The sequence below is a fragment of the Sinocyclocheilus anshuiensis genome, unplaced genomic scaffold, assembly GCF_001515605.1.
Source record: "Sinocyclocheilus anshuiensis isolate Anshui unplaced genomic scaffold, SAMN03320099.WGS_v1.1 scaffold481, whole genome shotgun sequence".
In the NCBI taxonomy this organism is placed as follows: domain Eukaryota; kingdom Metazoa; phylum Chordata; class Actinopteri; order Cypriniformes; family Cyprinidae; genus Sinocyclocheilus; species Sinocyclocheilus anshuiensis.
Window position 1 is genome coordinate 1150449 of NW_015539907.1, and position 19755 is coordinate 1170203.

At 36.0% G+C, this 19755-nt stretch overlaps 2 protein-coding genes and 1 pseudogene across 3 annotated transcripts in view; all 3 read left to right on the plus strand.

The window, feature by feature from the left end:
• LOC107686268 (fatty acyl-CoA hydrolase precursor, medium chain-like) overlaps positions 1-1846 on the plus strand; it is an 8657-nt pseudogene extending 6811 nt beyond the window's left edge.
• A 1799-nt stretch (positions 1847-3645) lies between these two features.
• Positions 3646-9623, plus strand: LOC107686267 (carboxylesterase 5A-like). Its single transcript, XM_016483195.1, has 13 exons — positions 3646-3797; positions 3982-4177; positions 5437-5575; positions 5718-5851; positions 5973-6126; positions 6448-6552; positions 7918-8019; positions 8166-8306; positions 8414-8494; positions 8698-8839; positions 8927-9073; positions 9247-9319; positions 9400-9623. The coding sequence occupies exons 1-13, from the start codon at positions 3728-3730 to the stop codon at positions 9563-9565; spliced, it is 1650 nt and encodes a 549-aa protein (XP_016338681.1). The 5' UTR covers positions 3646-3727; the 3' UTR covers positions 9566-9623.
• A 785-nt stretch (positions 9624-10408) lies between these two features.
• The window catches only part of LOC107686269 (uncharacterized protein KIAA0513-like), a 17416-nt gene continuing 8069 nt past the window's right edge, over positions 10409-19755 (plus strand). For both annotated transcript variants that reach the window (XM_016483196.1, XM_016483197.1), the window contains exons 1-5: positions 10409-10483; positions 15139-15625; positions 17443-17542; positions 18643-18716; positions 18871-18941. In XM_016483196.1, the coding sequence (XP_016338682.1) occupies positions 15255-15625; positions 17443-17542; positions 18643-18716; positions 18871-18941 (616 nt within the window). In that variant the 5' untranslated portion in view covers positions 10409-10483; positions 15139-15254. The remainder of the gene's footprint in view (positions 10484-15138; positions 15626-17442; positions 17543-18642; positions 18717-18870; positions 18942-19755) is intronic.

Sequence of the window (19755 nt, forward strand, 5' to 3'; positions counted from 1 at the left end):
CGATTTTTAATATAACTCCGACTGGATTCGTCTGAAAGAAGAAAGTCATATACACCTAGGATGCTTCGGGGGTGAGCGAAACGCAGCATAATTTTCATTTTGCGATGAACTAACCCTTTAATTTGTGTTCCGAAGATGAAAGAAGGTCTTACAGGTTTGGAAAGACATGAGGGTGAGTAATTCTTGACAGAATTTTCATTTTCGGGTGAACTATCCCTTTAAGGGAATCTGTAGAATTATGTCGGGTGTCAAGAATTTTAGAGCCTTGTGCACAAAAATAAATAAATAAATAAAAATATTTTTAAAAGCTTTACAAAAAAAAAGTGACTCATACTGAAAATACCTCATGTAAGATAATTATTGTAATTGTTTAGAAAAAGCTGACTGTGATCTGGTTGACCAGGAGGTAGCAAATGTTACTGAATGTGACTTCAGCTCTAATGAAGTGCTGACCAAATGAAAATAACTGAGGAACAAATCATCGATGCAGCTAAAAAGGTAAGAGCAACTAATTTTAAATTAGATGCTTTTCAATAGTTCATGAAAAAAATGAAATGCTAATATCTATTGGTGATATTCTCTATAAATATACAGCTTGAAAAGAGAATGCACCAGGGGCGTAGATTACGCAGGAGACGCGGGGGACGTGCCCCCTCCACTTTATTCCCCAATTGATGGGGAATTTCTTAAAGCTCAACCAGTGGAGGTACTAAAGCAAAGACTTCCAGAAAGTTCCGATTCTTGTCGGAATAACAAACCATGAATTTGGATGGATCAGGCAAGTATCGGACATTTTTGTATGGAATGGTAAAAGGTCTACGAACCTTTATTACTATTTTTAAATAGTTATGCATGTGCTCTTCTTTTTCAGTCCTTAGCCCCAAAAGAATGGATAAAAGGGATGGACACAAAAACAAAAAAACTAATTTTGGACATTTTTAACAAAGATGGAGTAAAACTCAACTTCTCTCCTACTTTCTTTCCAGACTATATGTAGTGATTTAGAAACTAAAACAGAGATAAATTGCAAATACATTTTTGAACGCAATATGGATAATTTGTTAGTATTTGTCTCCCTCTAGTGAACAAAGTACAAAATAGCATTTAGGAGACTCGGTAGAATGCGTGTAATCCTTTATTCTGTCATCGTAGACGTCAGGAGTCAATGAAATCATAGCAGAAGAATACCTAAAAAATGCTAAAACTCCAGAGGACATTCGTGATGCATTTACTGAGATGCTGGGGGATCTTTTTATGGTGATTCCCTCCATTACGGTTGCATTATACCACAGAGGTTGGTTGCAATTTCATTGGCAATATTTCACCTTCAGTGATGTTTTTCTGTTGGTTTACTTTATTATTTCCATATTTCATGTTATAACTTCACAGATGCTGGAGTGCCTGTGTATATGTATGAATTCCAGCACCCGCCAAGTGTATACCAAGATCTCGGACCCAGCTTTGTGAAAGCTGACCATGGTGATGATACTGGATGATACTATGCAGAACCGTCATGGGATACTGGGCAAACTTTATTTGCACTGGGTAAGTGGTACACCAGTTGTTGGACAGAGCATTAATGATGATCCTTTATTCCTTAAATAATTATTTCATTTCCACAGATCACCAAATGGTCCCAGTCTGGTGCACTGGCCTGTGTACGACAAGACTAATAAATACATGAACCTGGGATTGCAGCAAACTGAGGGACAGGATCTAAAGATGGACAAGCTGCTCTTTTTCACTGAAGAATTACCTACAAAGCTTGCAGCACTCCACAAAGCCTAATTAGTTATTTCACCAACAAACGCAATGCTTCTACTATAAATAAAATCTAATTTGCTCATCTGTGTGTAAATAATTATTTTTGTCTCCATGCGGTGAAATTGTTCCCATGAAACCTTTTGCAACTTGATTTGCAACAAGATTTCTGCACACTTTTATTATTTTTTCAAATCCAGCCAAAATCTGATCTTTTTTGTCTGTATTTTATAGTGAAATATAGTAACAAAAACATACAAAATAATTTCAGATTGCTTCATTATAAAGTAAAACTGTAGAGGCCAGCATAGTTGTAATGAGCTGACTTAGTAGACACATTCCTCTCAGGCCACAACATTTGAATATGAGTCAAATACATCAACCTTGTCATATGTTAACAACCTGGAACTTCTAAGGCAACCACAAATAATAGCAAAGAAAAAATAATAAAACAATATCTATTTTTGTGTTGTGTCATGGTTTATTAAGATTTGTTTGAAGGTTCAGAGCAAACTATTTGGGTGGACTATTAACTATTATTTACAAGATCAATGTTTGGCCTTGTTAATCTTGATGTCGGAGGAACATTGTTCATGTATTTCATGATCAAACATGATGAAATCAACATTTAAAATAAAAAGGATTATGCACTCATCATGACAATAAATGACATAATACAATAAACTAAAGCACTGAATATATCTATATTTTGAACACCAAATTTTAAATGTATTTATTACAAACCTGTTTACAATGTGGAGCGCGCTCTGCCTTTATAGAAGTTTATGCAGTGTTTTTATAAAGGTTAGTAATAAAACTGTCTTTTGGATGCTGGGCATAATCCAATTCATCCTTACCCTAAATTATATTTATTAGGTGTGTAAAATATATAACAAAAAAAGGCCTATAACGCAAACATTATTTTAAAAATAAATATTACTAAATAAACCAATTTAAAGAATGTAAAAAAGGTAGAATAACAAAATAAAGGCAATTAAAATAAACAAATAAAAATAAATAATTTTACCAAATTACTATTTTGATGTTTGAGTTTATGGTTTATGTACAGTATAAGGTACATAATCTAGAAAGTGTCATGTATTAAAAAAAAAACTAATCTAATCTAAAGTTAAAAGGTGTTTTGATTCCATGGTAATCATGAGGAATTTCAAAGACAAAAGCAGCAGCCACATTTTACCTTCTTTATTTTGCAGTCACTTCTCAGTACCTCCCCTAATTCTAGACCAATGCCTCTCGAGCTTGAACTTGCAATCTTTATGTAAGCAGATCAAATCTTGTGTTGAGGGTGATAACCGCTATGCCACAACAGCTAGTCAAACAAATTAAATTAAAAATACAACTAAATCAACTACTAAGTGTGTGTCATTGGATACAAGTTTTAACTTCTCAGCTTTGTAACCTTCAAGCTTTCCTGGTAGCTTTGTTCAATAAAACCAACATAAGACATGAATTATTAACCTACCTGTGAAGAATCTGAGCCTCTGTGACATGCTTTCACCATCTGCATTAGCACACACTTTATCACTGGGTACAGCATGAACTGCTTTGACAGAAGAATTTACTGTGGTGGCAATTTAAATGATCCATATGGGAGAATGGCTGAGAATAAAAAATGTATGACTTTTCTTTGATATTTTGTTTTATTTGGTCATCAATAAATGTAAGATTTTAAAACATGTCAGTACAGACCACAGAGATATAGAGATCATATTCTAAACTAATTATGATTATTTATACACGAATGGATTTTTGTCTCCTCAGTCTGCCATACAGGGATTACACTTTGTATGCATGAAACAGCTGCTCTGTTTTTTAAGGGGGTAAAGTATAGGATCAGGTTAAAGGCCAGTGTTTTGTAATTGAGCCTGTGTGAGTGATTGCTTTTGTGAGCTCTTCATTACATGAGAGGCTTGAGTCTGTATCAGTCTTTAACGAAAGAACAGCTATGATAAAAGACGTTTTGCTCTGCCTGTGCTTGACCCTGGCACCTGTTTGGACAGCCCCTGTACAGACAGGCAAGTATTTCATTATATTATATTGCTTTTTACATAATATTAAACATTATACAGTGAGATAATATTTTACTTAATTATCTATTTTACTCATTTTTGAAGGAGTACTGTTATTTGACAGGAACATAAAATAATAATATGTATTAAAGAATGGGTGTTAATGTCAGATTGGTTTGTATTTGTACAGACTCTGGGCCGGTGGTTGTTCTGAAGCATGGCAGTGTCCGTGGGCAATATATGAAAGTTAAAGGCTCAGAAAAGGTGGTGGAGCAGTATTTGGGTATTCCTTTTGCCCAGCCACCTGTTGGCCCCCTCCGCCTGGCTGCACCTGGTCCTGTACAGGGATGGGAGGGCATAAGAAATGCCACCCAGCACCCATCTATGTGAGTATATGGCTATATTCATAAAAGTAACTGTAGTTTATGCAATATATCTGTACTAAATTCCTTATTTACCACTAAATTACTATATATTTACTCCACCTATACAGTATATATACACAGTATAAATAGACCTGTCAAATTTATGGTAAAAATAATTATATATTTAAATGCGGTAGCACCATTTTAGGATATATGAGACTGAAATGAACTGTACTTTTCATTAACTGATGCAATGTTAATATTGCATCTAAAGAAATCAAATCTGTTTTTTACCTGTATAATTTACTGATAACCACCATAATAATACAGGTTGTAAAAGAGACTAAATGAGCCTTTCCGCATGCTGAGGTATATACTAATACAGTACAAGGTGCATACATGTCTATATACATTTTTTTCACTTTAAATTACATGACTGTTCATTTTCGCTTCCAAAATATGTACATTTAACAACATTTTACTTTTTTTTTTATTTACTGTAATGTCCCGCTATAGATCTATTACAGTTTTTCACTGTACATGATAAAAGAATTTGCCATACTAACCATAGCAGTTTTACAGTCTTTTACCATCAAAATGACAAACATTTTTTACAATGTACTAGGGCTGCACGATAAATCGCATGCGATATTTAATGCGCATCTTGTCAGTAAAGCCGGTTCTGTAATCAGCGGTAAATCTCCATCACCTGCGGGCTTTTACATTGAGCAGCATTAACTACACCGAGCCATTGTTCACTGACCAGTGTCACGTTGCACACACACACGAGGGACGAGGAGACGCTGGAGAATATGTTGACAAGACTTTATTTGCACCAAGGAACCAAGGGAGACGAACACAGGAAGACGTTCCACGAAGACGTACAACAGCGGACCGAGAACTTGGGACTGGGAACACATTTTAAATACACACAGGAGGAGGGGATGACGAGACACACCTGGGATCCATGAACCATCATGGGGAACACCTGGGACAAATTAAACATGGGAAAGGAACACCTGGGGAGCAAGACACAGACAAAACATGGAACAGAGTCTGACAACCAGCTGCGCAAAACCACATTCATATTCGCGCGATTTTTTGCGCAGCTCGTCAGTGAACAATGGCTCTGTGTAGTTAATGCTGCTCAATGTAAAAGCCCGCAGGTGATTGAGATTTACTGCTGATTACAGAACCGGCTTTCTGACAAGATGCGCATTAAATATCGCATGCGATTTATCGTGTAGCCCTACAATGTACCTTCTCTCGCTGTATTCTAGATGCCTTCAAAACCCAGATATTCTGCCTATAGTAGCAAAATCCATGAAGTTGGATTTCACACCAACAGGAGTCTCAGAAGACTGTTTGTATCTGAATGTTTACACTCCTTCTCAAAGATCAGAATCAGATAAACTTCCAGTGAGTACTGAATAATGGCTTCTCTCATCTAAACTAGAGCACAGCACTTTGACTTACGAATTCACAGTAGAACTTATTCTATTATGCTTTACTGATAATTTCCCCAACCCCTCTGACAAAAGAAATTTATGCAAACCAACAGGTAATGGTCTGGATTCACGGAGGTGCTCTGGTCATGGGCGGCGCTTGCTTATTTGACGGATCCCCGTTAGCAGCCTATGAGAACATTGTTGTGGTTGTCATTCAGTACCGACTTGGAATATTAGGATACTTCAGGTATTCATTTATGGTGGAGAAAGTGGGCACTACTCGTGCAGTCTGTCCCTTGAGAATGACATCAGATTTCTTGTAAGCTGCGTCTGCAATGGGTTATAATAAAACATGCTTCTGGGTTTAGCACAGGAGATAAGAATGCTCAAGGTAACTGGGGTTTCCTAGACCAGATTGCTGCTTTACAGTGGGTGCAGCAAAACATTGAGGGTTTTGGAGGAGACCCCCAGTCTGTCACTATAGCTGGGGAGTCTGCAGGAGGAATCAGTGCCTCTTTTCTGGTCAGTAAATGTTTTTAAAAGCAGCATTATCTTTATTATTTTTCTCTATTGTTGCATATTAATTATTTATGTGCCTGATATGATTAATAACGAGTAATCTTATGATTTCTGATGAGTCTTTAAAAAACATAATAAGTTCCGAGTAAGTTCCTTGTGGTCCCTTCAGGCTTCCCCTGGAAATATGATAATAAGTGAATAGCTGAAAGACAAGTTGTTAAAACAACATAAGATCTTATCCATTAATAGATTCTCTGTACAATTCGGTGCAAGGATCAAGTGTGTTCTAAAGATGTATATTATATTCATCTTATATTCTTCTAGACATTGTCGCCCATGACCAAGGGTCTGTTTCAGCGGGCCGTCTTTCAGAGTGGAGTAGCAACTGTGATGGGCTACTCTGTCAAAGACCCTCTGATGCTTGCCAAGGTATTTAGCTCAAATACAACAATAAATGTGTACTGCTCAATAGTTCATTATAGGGAATCTGTAGCATTATGTCAGATGCCAAGAATTTTAGAGCCTTGTTAAGTTTAGTTCAGTTCACTTCAGTTTGTCTTTATTTCATTTCCTGAAGGCAATTTGGTTTCAGCATTTAGACACATAAACAATACATTAAAAAAGCACAAAAACATATAGGCTAATACATAAACCCTTAACTGTCTAATTTAAATGGGCCATTAACTGCCTCTGTTTTTTATTTTGTGCTGTTCTCTGAGGTCCAATTTTATTAAGATTTTTACATCAAAAAACATCATAATTTAAAAGCAATAGGCTATTTTCTGTCCTGTTTTTGACCCCCCTCATCAGAACGCTCTCTTTGAATAGGCGTAGCTGGTTGTAGACTCGGAAGTAAATGCCCACTGCCATGATGATTGGCTAACACTTGAGTAGCCTATGTTTGACAGCCTACTTCCTTCACAGCTGGACGCTGCTGTGATTTAGGTTAAAAATGCACAAATACTCATATCAAACGATTTGTTTATCAGACAAAGCAATAGTGATCAGGTAACAAAAACAGTTACTCACACTTGTGTGGTGCAACATTACTGTAGGATCCAATATAGTCGGCACAGCATCGTCTTTTAGTTTCAGTCTGTCTGAAAATCCCATGTCAAATTGTTTGTAAATGAATCGCGGTAAAATGAAGTGAACAATGGACCAAGTTCTTAATCTTACTGAAGCGGTCTGGAACTTCATTAAAAATAAAGTTCATCCACTCTTTCCTAATGTTGGGATCAGAAGGAAAGCAATGCAAAGAATATTTATTTCCACAACTTGGCACTGCACAGCATCTTGTTGTCTTTTGAGCCATCTTTTATTGTTTTATTTCTGTGTAGACCTGCACCTCCGCCTCTCTCGTAAACACTACATGCGTGAATCGGTGGGCGGGGCTAAACAGGCAGCGACGTAGAAGCAGGCATTGATCTTCTTCTGCATAGGTGGTGCTTATCCACACTATTGCATCATAGAGTAGAATTCCAAAAGTTGTTGTTTTGGCAGACTCCCTTCAGTATAAGCTGTTTTTTAGACTAATGAGAAAGTTTTGAGTTCTGAAACTTATAGGATGTTTTTATAGTACAATGACCTTCTATTTGTGAAAAGATCAAGGGAATTTTGGTTTCTCAGTTCATGACCCCTTTAATGTCCTCCCAAAAAGTTAAATCAGAATTTAAAAGCTTTACAAAAAAAGCACTTCAGCTCAGCCTAATTTGAAAATGCATATTGACAATAATAATTGATCATTATTGTCAGTGTTTAGAAAAGGTGATTGTCTGTGATCTGTTTGACCAGGTGGTAGCAAATGTTACTGAATGTGACTTCAGCTCTAATGAAGTGCTGACCACATGCATAAAAGAACTGACTGAGGAACAAATCATCGATGCAGCTAAAAAGGTAGGAGCAGATAATTTGAAAGGAGATGCTTTTCAATATAGCTCATGAAAAAAAATGCAATTCTAAGATCTACTGGTGATATTCTCTATAAATATACATCTTGAAAAGAGAATGAAACAATTTCTTAGACCAAATTACTTCCTTAGAAACACATTTTCCCTGGAGCAACAGTTGATGGGGAATTTCTTAAAGCTCAACCAGAGGAGTTACTAAAGAGCAAAGATTTTCATAAAGTTCCAATTCTTGTTGGAACAACAAACCATGAATTTGGATGGATGCTCCCTCAGGCAAGTATCGGACATTTTTGTATGGAATGGTAAAATTAAACAAAAGGTCTATGAACCTTTATGACTATTTTTAAATAGTAATGCATGTGCTCATCTTTTTATTTCAGGCCTTAGTCTCAGAAGACTGGGTAAAAGGGATGGACACAAAAATAGTGAAACAATTGTTGGACATTTTTAACAAAGATGGGGTAAAACCCAACTTCTCTTCTTTCTTTCCAGATCATTTGTAGTGATTTAGAAACTAAAACGGAGATAAAATGCAAATGAATTTACTTGAATTAACGCAGTCTGACTAATTTGTTAGTATTTGTCTCCCTCTAGTGAACAAAGTACAAAATAGCATTTAGGAGACTCGGTAGAATGCGTGTAATCCTTCATTATGTCATCGTAGACGTCAGGAGTCAATGAAATCATAGCAGAAGAATACCTAAAAAATGCTAAAACTCCAGAGGACATTCGTGATGCATTTACTGAGATGCTGGGGGATCTTTTTATGGTGATTCCCTCCATTACGGTTGCATTATACCACAGAGGTTGGTTGCAATTTCATTGGCAATATTTCATCAGTGATGTTTTATTGTTGGTTTGCTTTATTATTTTCCATTATCCTAACTTCACAGATGCTGGAGTGACTGTGTATATGTATGAGTTCCAGCAGCGGCCAAGTATATTTAAAGATCTCAGACCCAGCTTTGTGAAAGCTGACCATGGTGATGATCTTGGATTTGTGTTTGGGGCATGCTTTTGGGATGGCCATATCAAAGTGGGTATGCAGATCTAAGAACTTGTTTGTCCTGGCAAATTATTATGATACTGGACATTTATACTAGACAATTTACTATGGCTGGGTTTTGAAACTGCAAATGATTGAAACAAAAGTGAAAATGTTAATGATGAAGTGGTGATGTGGTTATGGATATCAACTCTTTATCATCTACAGAAGCGCTCACTGAGGAGGAAAACCAACTATGCAGAACCGTCATGGGATACTGGGCAAACTTTATTCGCACTGGGTAAGTGGTACACCAGTTGCTGGACAGAGCATTAGTTAATGATGATCCTTTATTCCTTAATAATTATTTCATTTCCACAGATCACCAAATGGTCCCAGTCTGGTGCACTGGCCTGTGTACGACAAGACTAATAAATACATGAACCTGGGATTGCAGCAAACTGAGGGACAGGATCTAAAGATGGACAAGCTGCTCTTTTTCACTGAAGAATTACCTACAAAGCTTGCAGCACTCCACAAAGCCTAATTAGTTATTTCACCAACAAACGCAATGCTTCTACTATAAATAAAATCTAATTTGCTCATCTGTGTGTAAATAATTATTTTATGTCTCCATGCGGTGAAATTGTTCCCATGAAACCTTTTGCAACTTGATTTACAAGACTTCTGCACACTTTTCTATTTTTCTCAAATCTAGCCAAAATCTGATCTTTATTTGTTTGTATTTTATAGCGAAATATAGAAACAAAAATAATTTGATTGCTTTACTAGAAAGTTACATTTATATTACTATTTACATATCAAATAGTAAGTATTACCAATAAATAACACATCATTTTGTTGTAAATAAATAATAAATCTTACCAATCAAATGATTTTGTATTTCAGTACAGACTGAGTTTCAGATTTTTTTATAATATACATAATTTTTATGCATTATTAATGTAAATATCTATAACACATGTATTTTTAAAACATAACATTAATAATAAATAAAGAATAGGCCTATATTAATATTTATTATATTTATGCTTTATAAACTTTATTTAATTTTTTGTTGTTATATATATATTGTGTGTGTGTGTGTGTGTGTGTGTCTACTACACACACATAGGCTACACACTTTTTATAGGCTAGATATTGAAATATAAAAACATTTGATTGATAACATTTATTTACATATCCCATATCGCCATTTGTGTTATTTAAAAGTTTGGTGCAATAATACAAATAAAAACGAATGTGAAGGTGTTTACAACTGACAACATTAAAAGTGATCAGTAAAAATACGCAGTGTGCAGTCACGTGTCATCTGGGCTACGTCACTGGATTCCCCCATCCGCTACTGATAATGTTGCGCATGCGCACACTCAGACTAGTTCAGAGCAGCCTGTACATCTCTCACGCGCTGTGGGAAGACGAAGCTCCAGCTGGAACATCCAGGGTAAGTATCATCTGACAACACTTTATCAGGGGACTTGACGTTAACAGTTAGAACATAGGTGTTGTCATGTCCATAATGCAATTTTCTTACGTACGAAGCGCGAATGAACATGACGTGCCAATAAAAAAAAAGTATAATTATTGATATTCATTACGCTGCAGGCAGATACCTGTATACGTTAAATATATGCGCGAGCTGTTACATAAATGCAGTTAGCGACGGAATGAACGAGACTTGCGTACTTCCAACATTTTCCGCATGAAAGTGTGCCATATGATTGCACGGTGTTGTTTACAATTAGAAGGTGGAGGGGGAGGTTTCATTTGGCAGGAGTAAACTGCTCAGAGTGCTGGTGTGAAGAAAGTATGAATGATTAGAGCTTTGAGAATATGGCTCAAAACCTAGTGAGCTGCCTATCTAGACCGCATTTTCGTGTGCCTATAATGCCTAATTTCCAAATAATGCCCACATCCACTGTGTCAAATAAGACTTTGCTTATTTTATTTCATCAAGCAACCAGAGATGCTGATGCATTTTGGGTTATTAAATTATTGCTAATAAAAATATGCATTTGTTATGGAGGCTAAAAATTGGACCAGTGACTGTAGGAAAGGTTTCTGATGGATCCTGTGAATTGTCTTTTGATAAGATGGTATTTTGACAGGTGCTATTTTAAGACAAGTACAATAAAAGGTCTGAAGCAGTGGAGCAGAAGTGAGATGTTTTCAATAGAGAAATCCATGTTATTACCTGCAGCTACGTGGAGTCTAGTTTCTTCTCAGTTTCTTAAGCTTTCTATTTCTGCTTACTGTCTGGGACTGCATTTGCAGGTATGCCACCTGACTCGCACAGTATTTCAATGTGTTGTGAATAATTGCGTTGTGTGTTGTGAAAAAAGACTTTGACTGGATCAGTGCTTGATTTATACTTGGAGGTATCTACAAGCTATTGTAGAAAAAAAGATCTTTCAGGGTGTGAAAAATAAATTATTAATAATGATTAATTATTATTATTATTATTAAGTACATTTTCCCCATTCTAGTTTGCTTATGATCTAAATACCTGTATATTTCCAGTGTTATTTTTGTACACTGTGTCATTTGTAGCCTAAATCATGATATGCTTAAACATTATATGCTATGATATTTATTGTTAATTAGATGCAAGCATTTGTTTCCTTGTTTGTTTATAATCCCAACCCAGTGATGGCAAGCCATTGTGCTTTGCATTTTGGTTGCTGAGTCCTATTAAACAACGTTAGTCAGATAAACCTGGCATCAAGGCTTGACTGCAGGCCTCTTAAACATGGCTACATATTTTTAAACTCTAGTGGCTGGAGATAAGAGTGCTCTTGTTTCCTGCCAAGCCAAGGATCATTTTTCTTGTCCTATTCAAGTGCAGGCCATTGATGAAAAGCTCAGTGTTAGAAGCAATTCTCAGCCTGCGTGTTCTGTGCAGTGTTTCAGGAAAAGAGTAATTTTATGTGACTTTTATTGAATCTGATGCTCTCTGGTTAGAAGCATTGATCCATTTAGGCTTTGTTTATGTGGTTATGTGTGCGGCATCAGTCAGCGAGTGGCTAGCTGATCAAGCCCTGTACGTTCGATCGTACAGGATGTGATTGGCTGGATCTTAAGTTCACAGCGTCTGATACCGTGACAGATACGAGTGAGGTTTCCCTTGAGGAAATAGAAGGACGTGTTGCGTAATGATGCAAATGAAACAGCCTCAAATTAACCTCTCTGTGGCCTTATTTTCACATCAGAGACAGACTCTCTCACACCATTAATACAGAAACATTTCACACCCAATATAAATCTCTGCAAGCTTTTGTATGATTTTTAAATCCAGATGAAATCTGATCTTTTTTTGTCTGGTAACATATCACTATCTTGCATGGTTAGTAATTATTTTGTTCTCTATACCCAAGACCCTCAATTTTACTTCTTGTTTCTCTACCAGCATGCAATCTGAATCAGTCTATATTTGCATTTTGCTTGTAATGCTTAAAAAAGTGATCTAGTTCAGTGGTTCTCAATTTAAAGGGTCGGTTACAGGTCAGTTCTGATAGCAGAGACCGAAGGAAAAAAACAATTCCCATATAATGGGGGGAAAAAATAAAGGGAGAAGAAAATGCTTCCTAGATCTTTTGTTGTCAAAGGTTGTTTTTATATTATTATTATTATTATTGTTAATTTAATTTCAGTGTTTGCTTTCATGAATATTTTTGTATGTTTTTGTGTGATAAAAATTTTAGTAGTGTCGAGTCGCCACATCCAATGTAACATCTGGACCTTGACTCAAAACTAATTGAAAGCCACTGTTCTAGCTTACCAGTTTTCTAGTTTTTTGACTGACTTGACCTTGCACACAAGCCAACCCATATCTCCCTCCCTGAGACATTCATCACACATGTAATTATCTTTCTCTCTGCTCTGCTGACTCTGATATCACTGCACCGCTTTGGTAACCCTAACCCATTCAGTCCCTTAAACCAGTGGACCAGCTCATCTGTGTCCCATCACTCTGACAGCAGATCCTGAGGCTCACGATGAAGGGGCATTTTGTTGCATGGATGGATGGATGGAGTAGAAAAGGGGGCAGTGCTCCAGTGCAGGGAGGCAGGAATATTGCAGAATGTGCATTTACCCTCTTGAATGCTGAGATTTATAAAGCGCAAGAGAACACACTCTCCCAGAGAGACAGCTGTGTGTAGGAGTTTGGTATTGGACTCTTAACGCTCACCCTAACATACAGCTGTTTTTTTCCGCTTTGTGCTTCTCAAAGATAAGTGTGAAAAGAGGCGGGAGCAATTGACACTCTCTCTGACTCTGGTCACTGTTTATGTGTGTTTGTGTGTGTGTGTGTGTGTGTGCGCACTTGTGGGTGTGTGTGTGCACTTGTGGGTGTGTATGCCAGCCAAGTCACGCTCCTCCAGCTCGGCATTATGTAACCGTCCTCTCAGTCCTAATGCATTTCTCAGAGTTTTGTCAAAAGCCTAAGGGGGTAGTTTCTGGCCTTTTTGAGTCTTGTAAAAATGATTCAGGTATAGCATGAATGATTGTTCTTCTCCATGCAGAATTCAAATATTGTTTTCATTCAGTTTGATTTACAGAAGCTGCTGCTCTGGTAGTCTTGCAATGTTTAGGTTGGTACACACTAGTTATCACTTATGGATAATTTTAACCAATAGACAAAAAAAAAAGACTTTTCCAACCAGTTCCTAATAGGTCAAATTAATCCCAAAATTCTAAATTAAAAAATTTAAAAAAAAATGTCATTCCGAAATAAGTTATACCAAGATAAGACAGTAAAGTGGTTTGCAAATAGCAGGTTAAAATAGTTCTCTCAAAAATTTAAATTCTGTCATCATTTACTCACTTTCATGTTGTTCCAAACCAGTTTTTCTTTCATCTGCTGAACACAAAAGAAGATATTTTGAAGAATGTGGGCAACCAAACTGTTTCTGGACCCCATTGACTTCCATAGTATTATTTTTTCCCCCATGCTATGGGGACCTGTTTGGTAACCCACATTCCACAAAATATCTTATTTTGTGTTCAGCAGAACAAAGAAATTCATATAGGTTTGGAACAAAATGAGTAAATGATGACAGAATTTTCTTTTTTATGTGAACTGCCCCTTTAACACGCTGATCCAACAAAACCACTGGCGACAGTCGGGGCAAAGTGAACTAGCCTTTCATTTGAGAAGGAAGCGTGTCATTCGTCTTTAGAATTGTATGAGGAGCAGATGGCATTTTCACACAGGCAGGATTAAGTACTTGTGTATATTATACTGTATCCATGATGTCAAATCAATAAGCATTACCATATTTGATATCTGGAGGTCTGAGAGGGAAAGACACTAACTGTATTACACAGATGGCATCGAGTTTGTATACTATGTCCAGTGCTTCATAGTAACACATGCTTTTGCACTGAGATTCTGTGCAATGGATTTCATAATGCAACATCGTATTAACAGGCTCTGACAGACTCTGTGTTGCTTCATGCTGTGGTCAGTCTGTATAAACACAGCTGCAAGGAAGTTTACCACAAAAGAGGACATTTAAAAGTACTCAACCATAATGTTACACTTCATGAAAATGTTTTGAATGTTTATTATAATTATTAACATTTATTATGATTAATAAAATAGTTGTATATGTCTTATAATAAAATTATATATAATACATTAAAAAAATATAAAAAAATATTATATATTATATACTACCATTCAAAAGTTTGTGGTCAGTAAGGTTTTAGTATTTGTCCTTTTATTTAGCATTTTTTGCAGGATGCATTTATGATATCAAACATTTCTATTTCAATGATGAAATGGAAATAAATGCTGTTCTTCTGAACTTTCTAGTTATCAAAGAATCTTGAAAAAAAATTACAATTTCCACAAAAATATTAATGGGAACAACTATAAGAAATGTGTTCTTAGCACCAAATCAGCATATTAGAATGATTTCTAAATATTTTAATATTAAAATGGCTGCTAAAATTCAGCTGTGTATCACAGAAATGAAGTAGATATTAAAATATTTCATTTATTTTAATTTGATTACAGTATTACTGTTTTTGCTGTATCTTTGATTAAATAAATGCAATACGTTTAACCACAAATTAAAATGGTTGTTTTTTTAGGTTCAGCTGCTGTGACAAAATTGTGGAGCTACAAACAGCGGTTCCCTCTCTGAGTTTTCTTTTTAGCTGACATCATCATATCTCACCTAGTGACTGAATTACCCCCATAACAAAGTATGGAGGGGGCCGTGGTGAACAACCTGATAGACTTTGATTCGCCCCCAGAAAGGACAGCTCCCTCTGTTGTTGGACCTCCCAGTGGGGTGGGATTTTTCTCATCCGAGCCTCTCGTCCCTGAGCCTGCGAGCGACGCCACGATGGAGCCCCTTCTACCAGAGCCAATGGCCCCGACACACACTTCCCACAGAGAAGAAGATAGTGACGCCACCGAATCTGCCGACAGCGACAACGAGGACACAGAATCCCCATCGCACCCGTCGAATACGCGACGGTCCTCATCCTGCTCCAGTCACAGTGCTGAGGACGCAGAGGAGACGGAGATAAGAGCGTTCATGAAAACCTACGTGGCAAAGCTCTTCCATGGAAGGTGATTTGCTCCACAAACTACACCTTAAAGGTCCCCTGAAATGCTTAGAAACACGCAGCGTTACTCTATATGTTGACGTCATTTTAACTGAAACAGGAAGACAGGGCGGGACATATCAGGTAGCCCCGCCCCTTTTTAAAATAGCCAATAACGTTCGTTTATATCACAGCTTGAGCTAGAGCCGTTGAGCTCTGTAAAGTAGGGATGGGCGATACCACTTATTTTGTTTTCGATACGATACCGATATTTTTCAAGGCAGTATTGTCGATATCGATACCGATTCAATACTTCTGAACTAAACTTTTAAATTATGACATTTATGAAATTATTAAATTACTAAAAGTAAAATGGGTAATGATAAGCACGTAACTTTATGTTTAAAACGCATTTTAACATTCAATACGCCTTAATTGTAACTTATTAGGTTATATTTTTGTTTACACATGGTTCAAATACGTTTTTTGTTTACACATGATTCAAATCTATAAATACTACAGTTGAACTATGGTCACTTTAGTAAAACCATGGTTCATTTTCATAAGGGACTGCCAGTGACAGGCTGTTACATGCATAAAATGTATGATGTATGAAATGTATGATTTCTATTAACATTACAGAATAGAACATGATCAATATTATCTTTCAACGTTAAATTTAAATAACTGTAATTGCACAAACTATGTAGGCTACAATTTCAGTTTGTTTATTGTGAAATAACTCAAACACATGGTTTTTTTTTTCTCTTTCCTCTGATAAGCATTGTTCAGGGCTGCCGTTCCCAAAAGCTTTAATGCTTTTATGATACTTTTGGGAAACGCAGCCCTGTTTGAATGGAGTGAACGCTCTCTGTGATTGACTAATTGATTGTTTCTGTCTTGCAACATTTGCGTGTTCAGATGAGCAGGAAAATAGTTATATCCTACACAATTACTCTCTAACAAAGGTTATTTGTCCAATTCAATGCATATATTGTACGCATTGTTATATTTTTTTGTTGTTGAATTAACAAAATCACTGGTAAATAAAACACACCTTAGTATCGATATTTTTTGTTTGAGTATCGAATACCTTAAGACTAACATATTGATACTAACACCCAAAAAAACTTACATTTTGATTTCACGGGGACTTTAAAGGAATGCATCAACCATGAACATGAAAAGAGATGTTTCATAGAATGTTCATGCTGCTCTCTTTCATGACTAGAGTGGATATGAAACTCCAGAAAGGGCAAAAAAGCTTGTGTGCTATTCCAAGTCTTCTGAAGCCATATGATAATTTTGTTTGAGGAACAAACAAAGCAAATGTAAGTTTTTATCTTTTGACAAGTTCCGTCATAGCTCACAAATCTCATTCACACAAGATCAGACGCAATGCTACTGATAAGATGCACTTAAATTACAGTCTGTTCCTTAGTCAAAGCTATTGTATAGCATCCGAAGCATTAGAATATAGTGTATGAGTCATATAGACTACTTTTATGGGACTTTTTTGTCCTTGCTGGAGCTTGACAACCCTTTGTGACTGTGTACTTTTGGGGTATTTAAATATACTTTTGTTCTCCATGGAAGTAAGAAAGTCATAGGGGGTTGAAACGAGTAAACAATGACAGAATTTTCTTTCTTTTTTTAGGTGAACTATTCTTTTGAATGAGGAAGAAACTTCACACAGAATTATAGTCACATGTCAACTGATGTGAATGTTTGAATTTGTTCCTGTTGTTTGAAGTACTCTCTCACTCTCCCTATCCCTTCCTCTTTGTCTTTCTCTTCCTGCTACTACTCCTGGTTCTTTTTAATTCTCTTTTCCTCTCTCAGGGAGGACTTTGATCAAGAGGAGAAGGCTCACTTTGGAGAGCTGTGCACTGGAGAGAACGGCAAAGGCAGGGACTGGTTCGCCAAATATGTCAGTGCACAGGTATGAAAGCATCAATGCTGAGCAATCATGAAAACACAATCACTGCATCGCTCTATTCCAATTCCAAAACATTTGATTTTTAATTGTGTGAGTTATTATGGTGATGGTCATTTTGGGTGATGGTGGTGTGTAAACAGTGTCGCTATCGTTAACTAAAACTGGTACTATTAAAAATTATTTTTGCAAAAAAAAAATTATAACGTAATTGAAAATTAGAACGATTGCCTTTGTTGATTGTGTTTGTTGAAGCACTAAGTTGAAGTACTCAAGTGACTAAAACTGAAATAAAAAATAAAAACTACAAACGTAAAAAAATGACAAAAGCACATCAAATACAAAAATTTAAAATATACAAATATAAGCTAATTCAAAATATTAATAAATACTGTAATCGAATATAAGTAACACTAAAACAACACTGTGTGAGAACAGTCATATACATTTCTTCACCTCTGTTTAACAGGTTAGAGTGTTCACACCATACGTGTGAAAAGCAGCAGTAAAGCCTATTTCTCCTGTCACATACTAAATATAGCAAAAAAATGTTGCAAATGCACTGCAAACGTATTTAGCAACACAGTTTTTGCAACATAGGATTTTATGAAGCAAAACAAAATAATGTAGTGAACTACACACCCATTGTTTGAAAAATGTGTTGAAAATTGTTTGACTACTTGGCAGTCAAAATTACCAAAATGCTTGCCAATATTAAAAAAATTATTTAATATTTAATAACACTGTTAAATGTAATCTTTAGGAAATCTTAAAATGATTATCCATTTTTCATACTGTACATTATAATGTTGAGATGCTTTTAAAATCATTGTTTTTTTTGTGTGTGTTTTATTTTTAATTTATTTAGTCTAGATTTTGTCTATTATTTTAATAATTGCCATTTCTTGGTTGTCTGCCATAACATAAAAATAAGTATAGGTCATGGTTTTCCTAAAATGCACATCTCTATAACCATCAAGCACAGTCTATTTAGACTAAATGTACCATTCGCATTCTCAAGTCTTTCTCAAAGATAAGAGAACTCATGCAATAGAATGTGCATAAACAAACACAGTAGTGATGATAACCATGCCTTGTGTTTGCAGCGCTGCCACTCCAAATGTGTGAGTGAACAGACGTTCTACAGGCTGGTGCAGTCCTTCGCTGTTGTTTTATTTGAGTAAGTACATCAGTGATAATATCTCAGAAGAATGCTTGACATTACATGGAAGCCAAACCAAACTGTTAAGAGCTAAGTTACCAATTTTCTGTAGAACTCTTGGCAAGTCATTGTGTGGCAAGTGTGAGACTCACAATATTTGATTGATTGGCAGATGTCACCAGGTGGATGATTATGGCCCAGCCAAACACCTCATGACCATGTGCTTCACATATTACTACATGGGTAAGAGAGTTCACCGTTAATATTAAGCAAACATACTGTACAGTTGTGTAGAATGTTAGAATCTGTTAAAGAAACGCCCAGACCTCCTCTCACTTCCTGTTACAGCCTATGACTCAGACATTACTGGCACTGCCTCTTATTGTTTTGAAAAAATTTAACAGTGCTATTTTAATGTGATTTCAAGGGAGGTTGGTTTATATGACTTGGTATAAAAACTAGTGACGTGGGAAAAGATACATATACACTACCATTCATAAGTTTGGGGTAAAAAAAAGATTATTCATCAAGGATACATTTAATTGTTCAAAGGTGACAGTAAAGACATATAGTATTACAAAATATTTATATTTAAATAGATTCAGTTCTTTTAAAGAAAATTCAGCTTTTCCATCACAGAAATAAATTGCATTTTAAAAAAATATTGTAAAAATATTTCACCATATTACTGTTTTTACTGTATTTTTGTTCAAGTAATTGCAGCCTTGATTAGCATATATGTCTTCTTTAAAAATATTTTAAAATCTCACACTGCAAATTTTGAACGGTAGTGTGATTCACTGAATAAATTCACCAAGAAATGCAATTGTTTATTCATTTTTCAGTAACACTTTAGTATAAGGACCAATTCTCACTATTAAAGGGGTCATATGATGCTTTTTTAAAGACGGGATAAAATTGCTATTTTTTAAGTAAACTCACTCTAAAAAGAGAAACGCACAAGACGCGCATACACGCAACTTTAATCTCTCGCTCTCGCTCGCGCTCTCTCTCTCTCTCTCTCTCTCTCTCTCTCTCTCTCTCTCTCACATTGGCA

What these genes read in the sequence shown, in the direction of transcription:
- LOC107686267 (XM_016483195.1), top strand. Translation starts at nt 3,728, where the DNA reads ATGATAAAAGACGTTTTGCTCTGCCTGTGCTTGACCCTGGCACCTGTT. An exon ending in GCCACCCAGCACCCATCTAT is followed by an intron (nt 4,178 to 5,436) that starts GTGAGTATATGG and finishes GCTGTATTCTAG; the next exon opens with ATGCCTTCAAAACCCAGATA. An exon ending in ACCCTCTGATGCTTGCCAAG is followed by an intron (nt 6,553 to 7,917) that starts GTATTTAGCTCA and finishes CTGTTTGACCAG; the next exon opens with GTGGTAGCAAATGTTACTGA.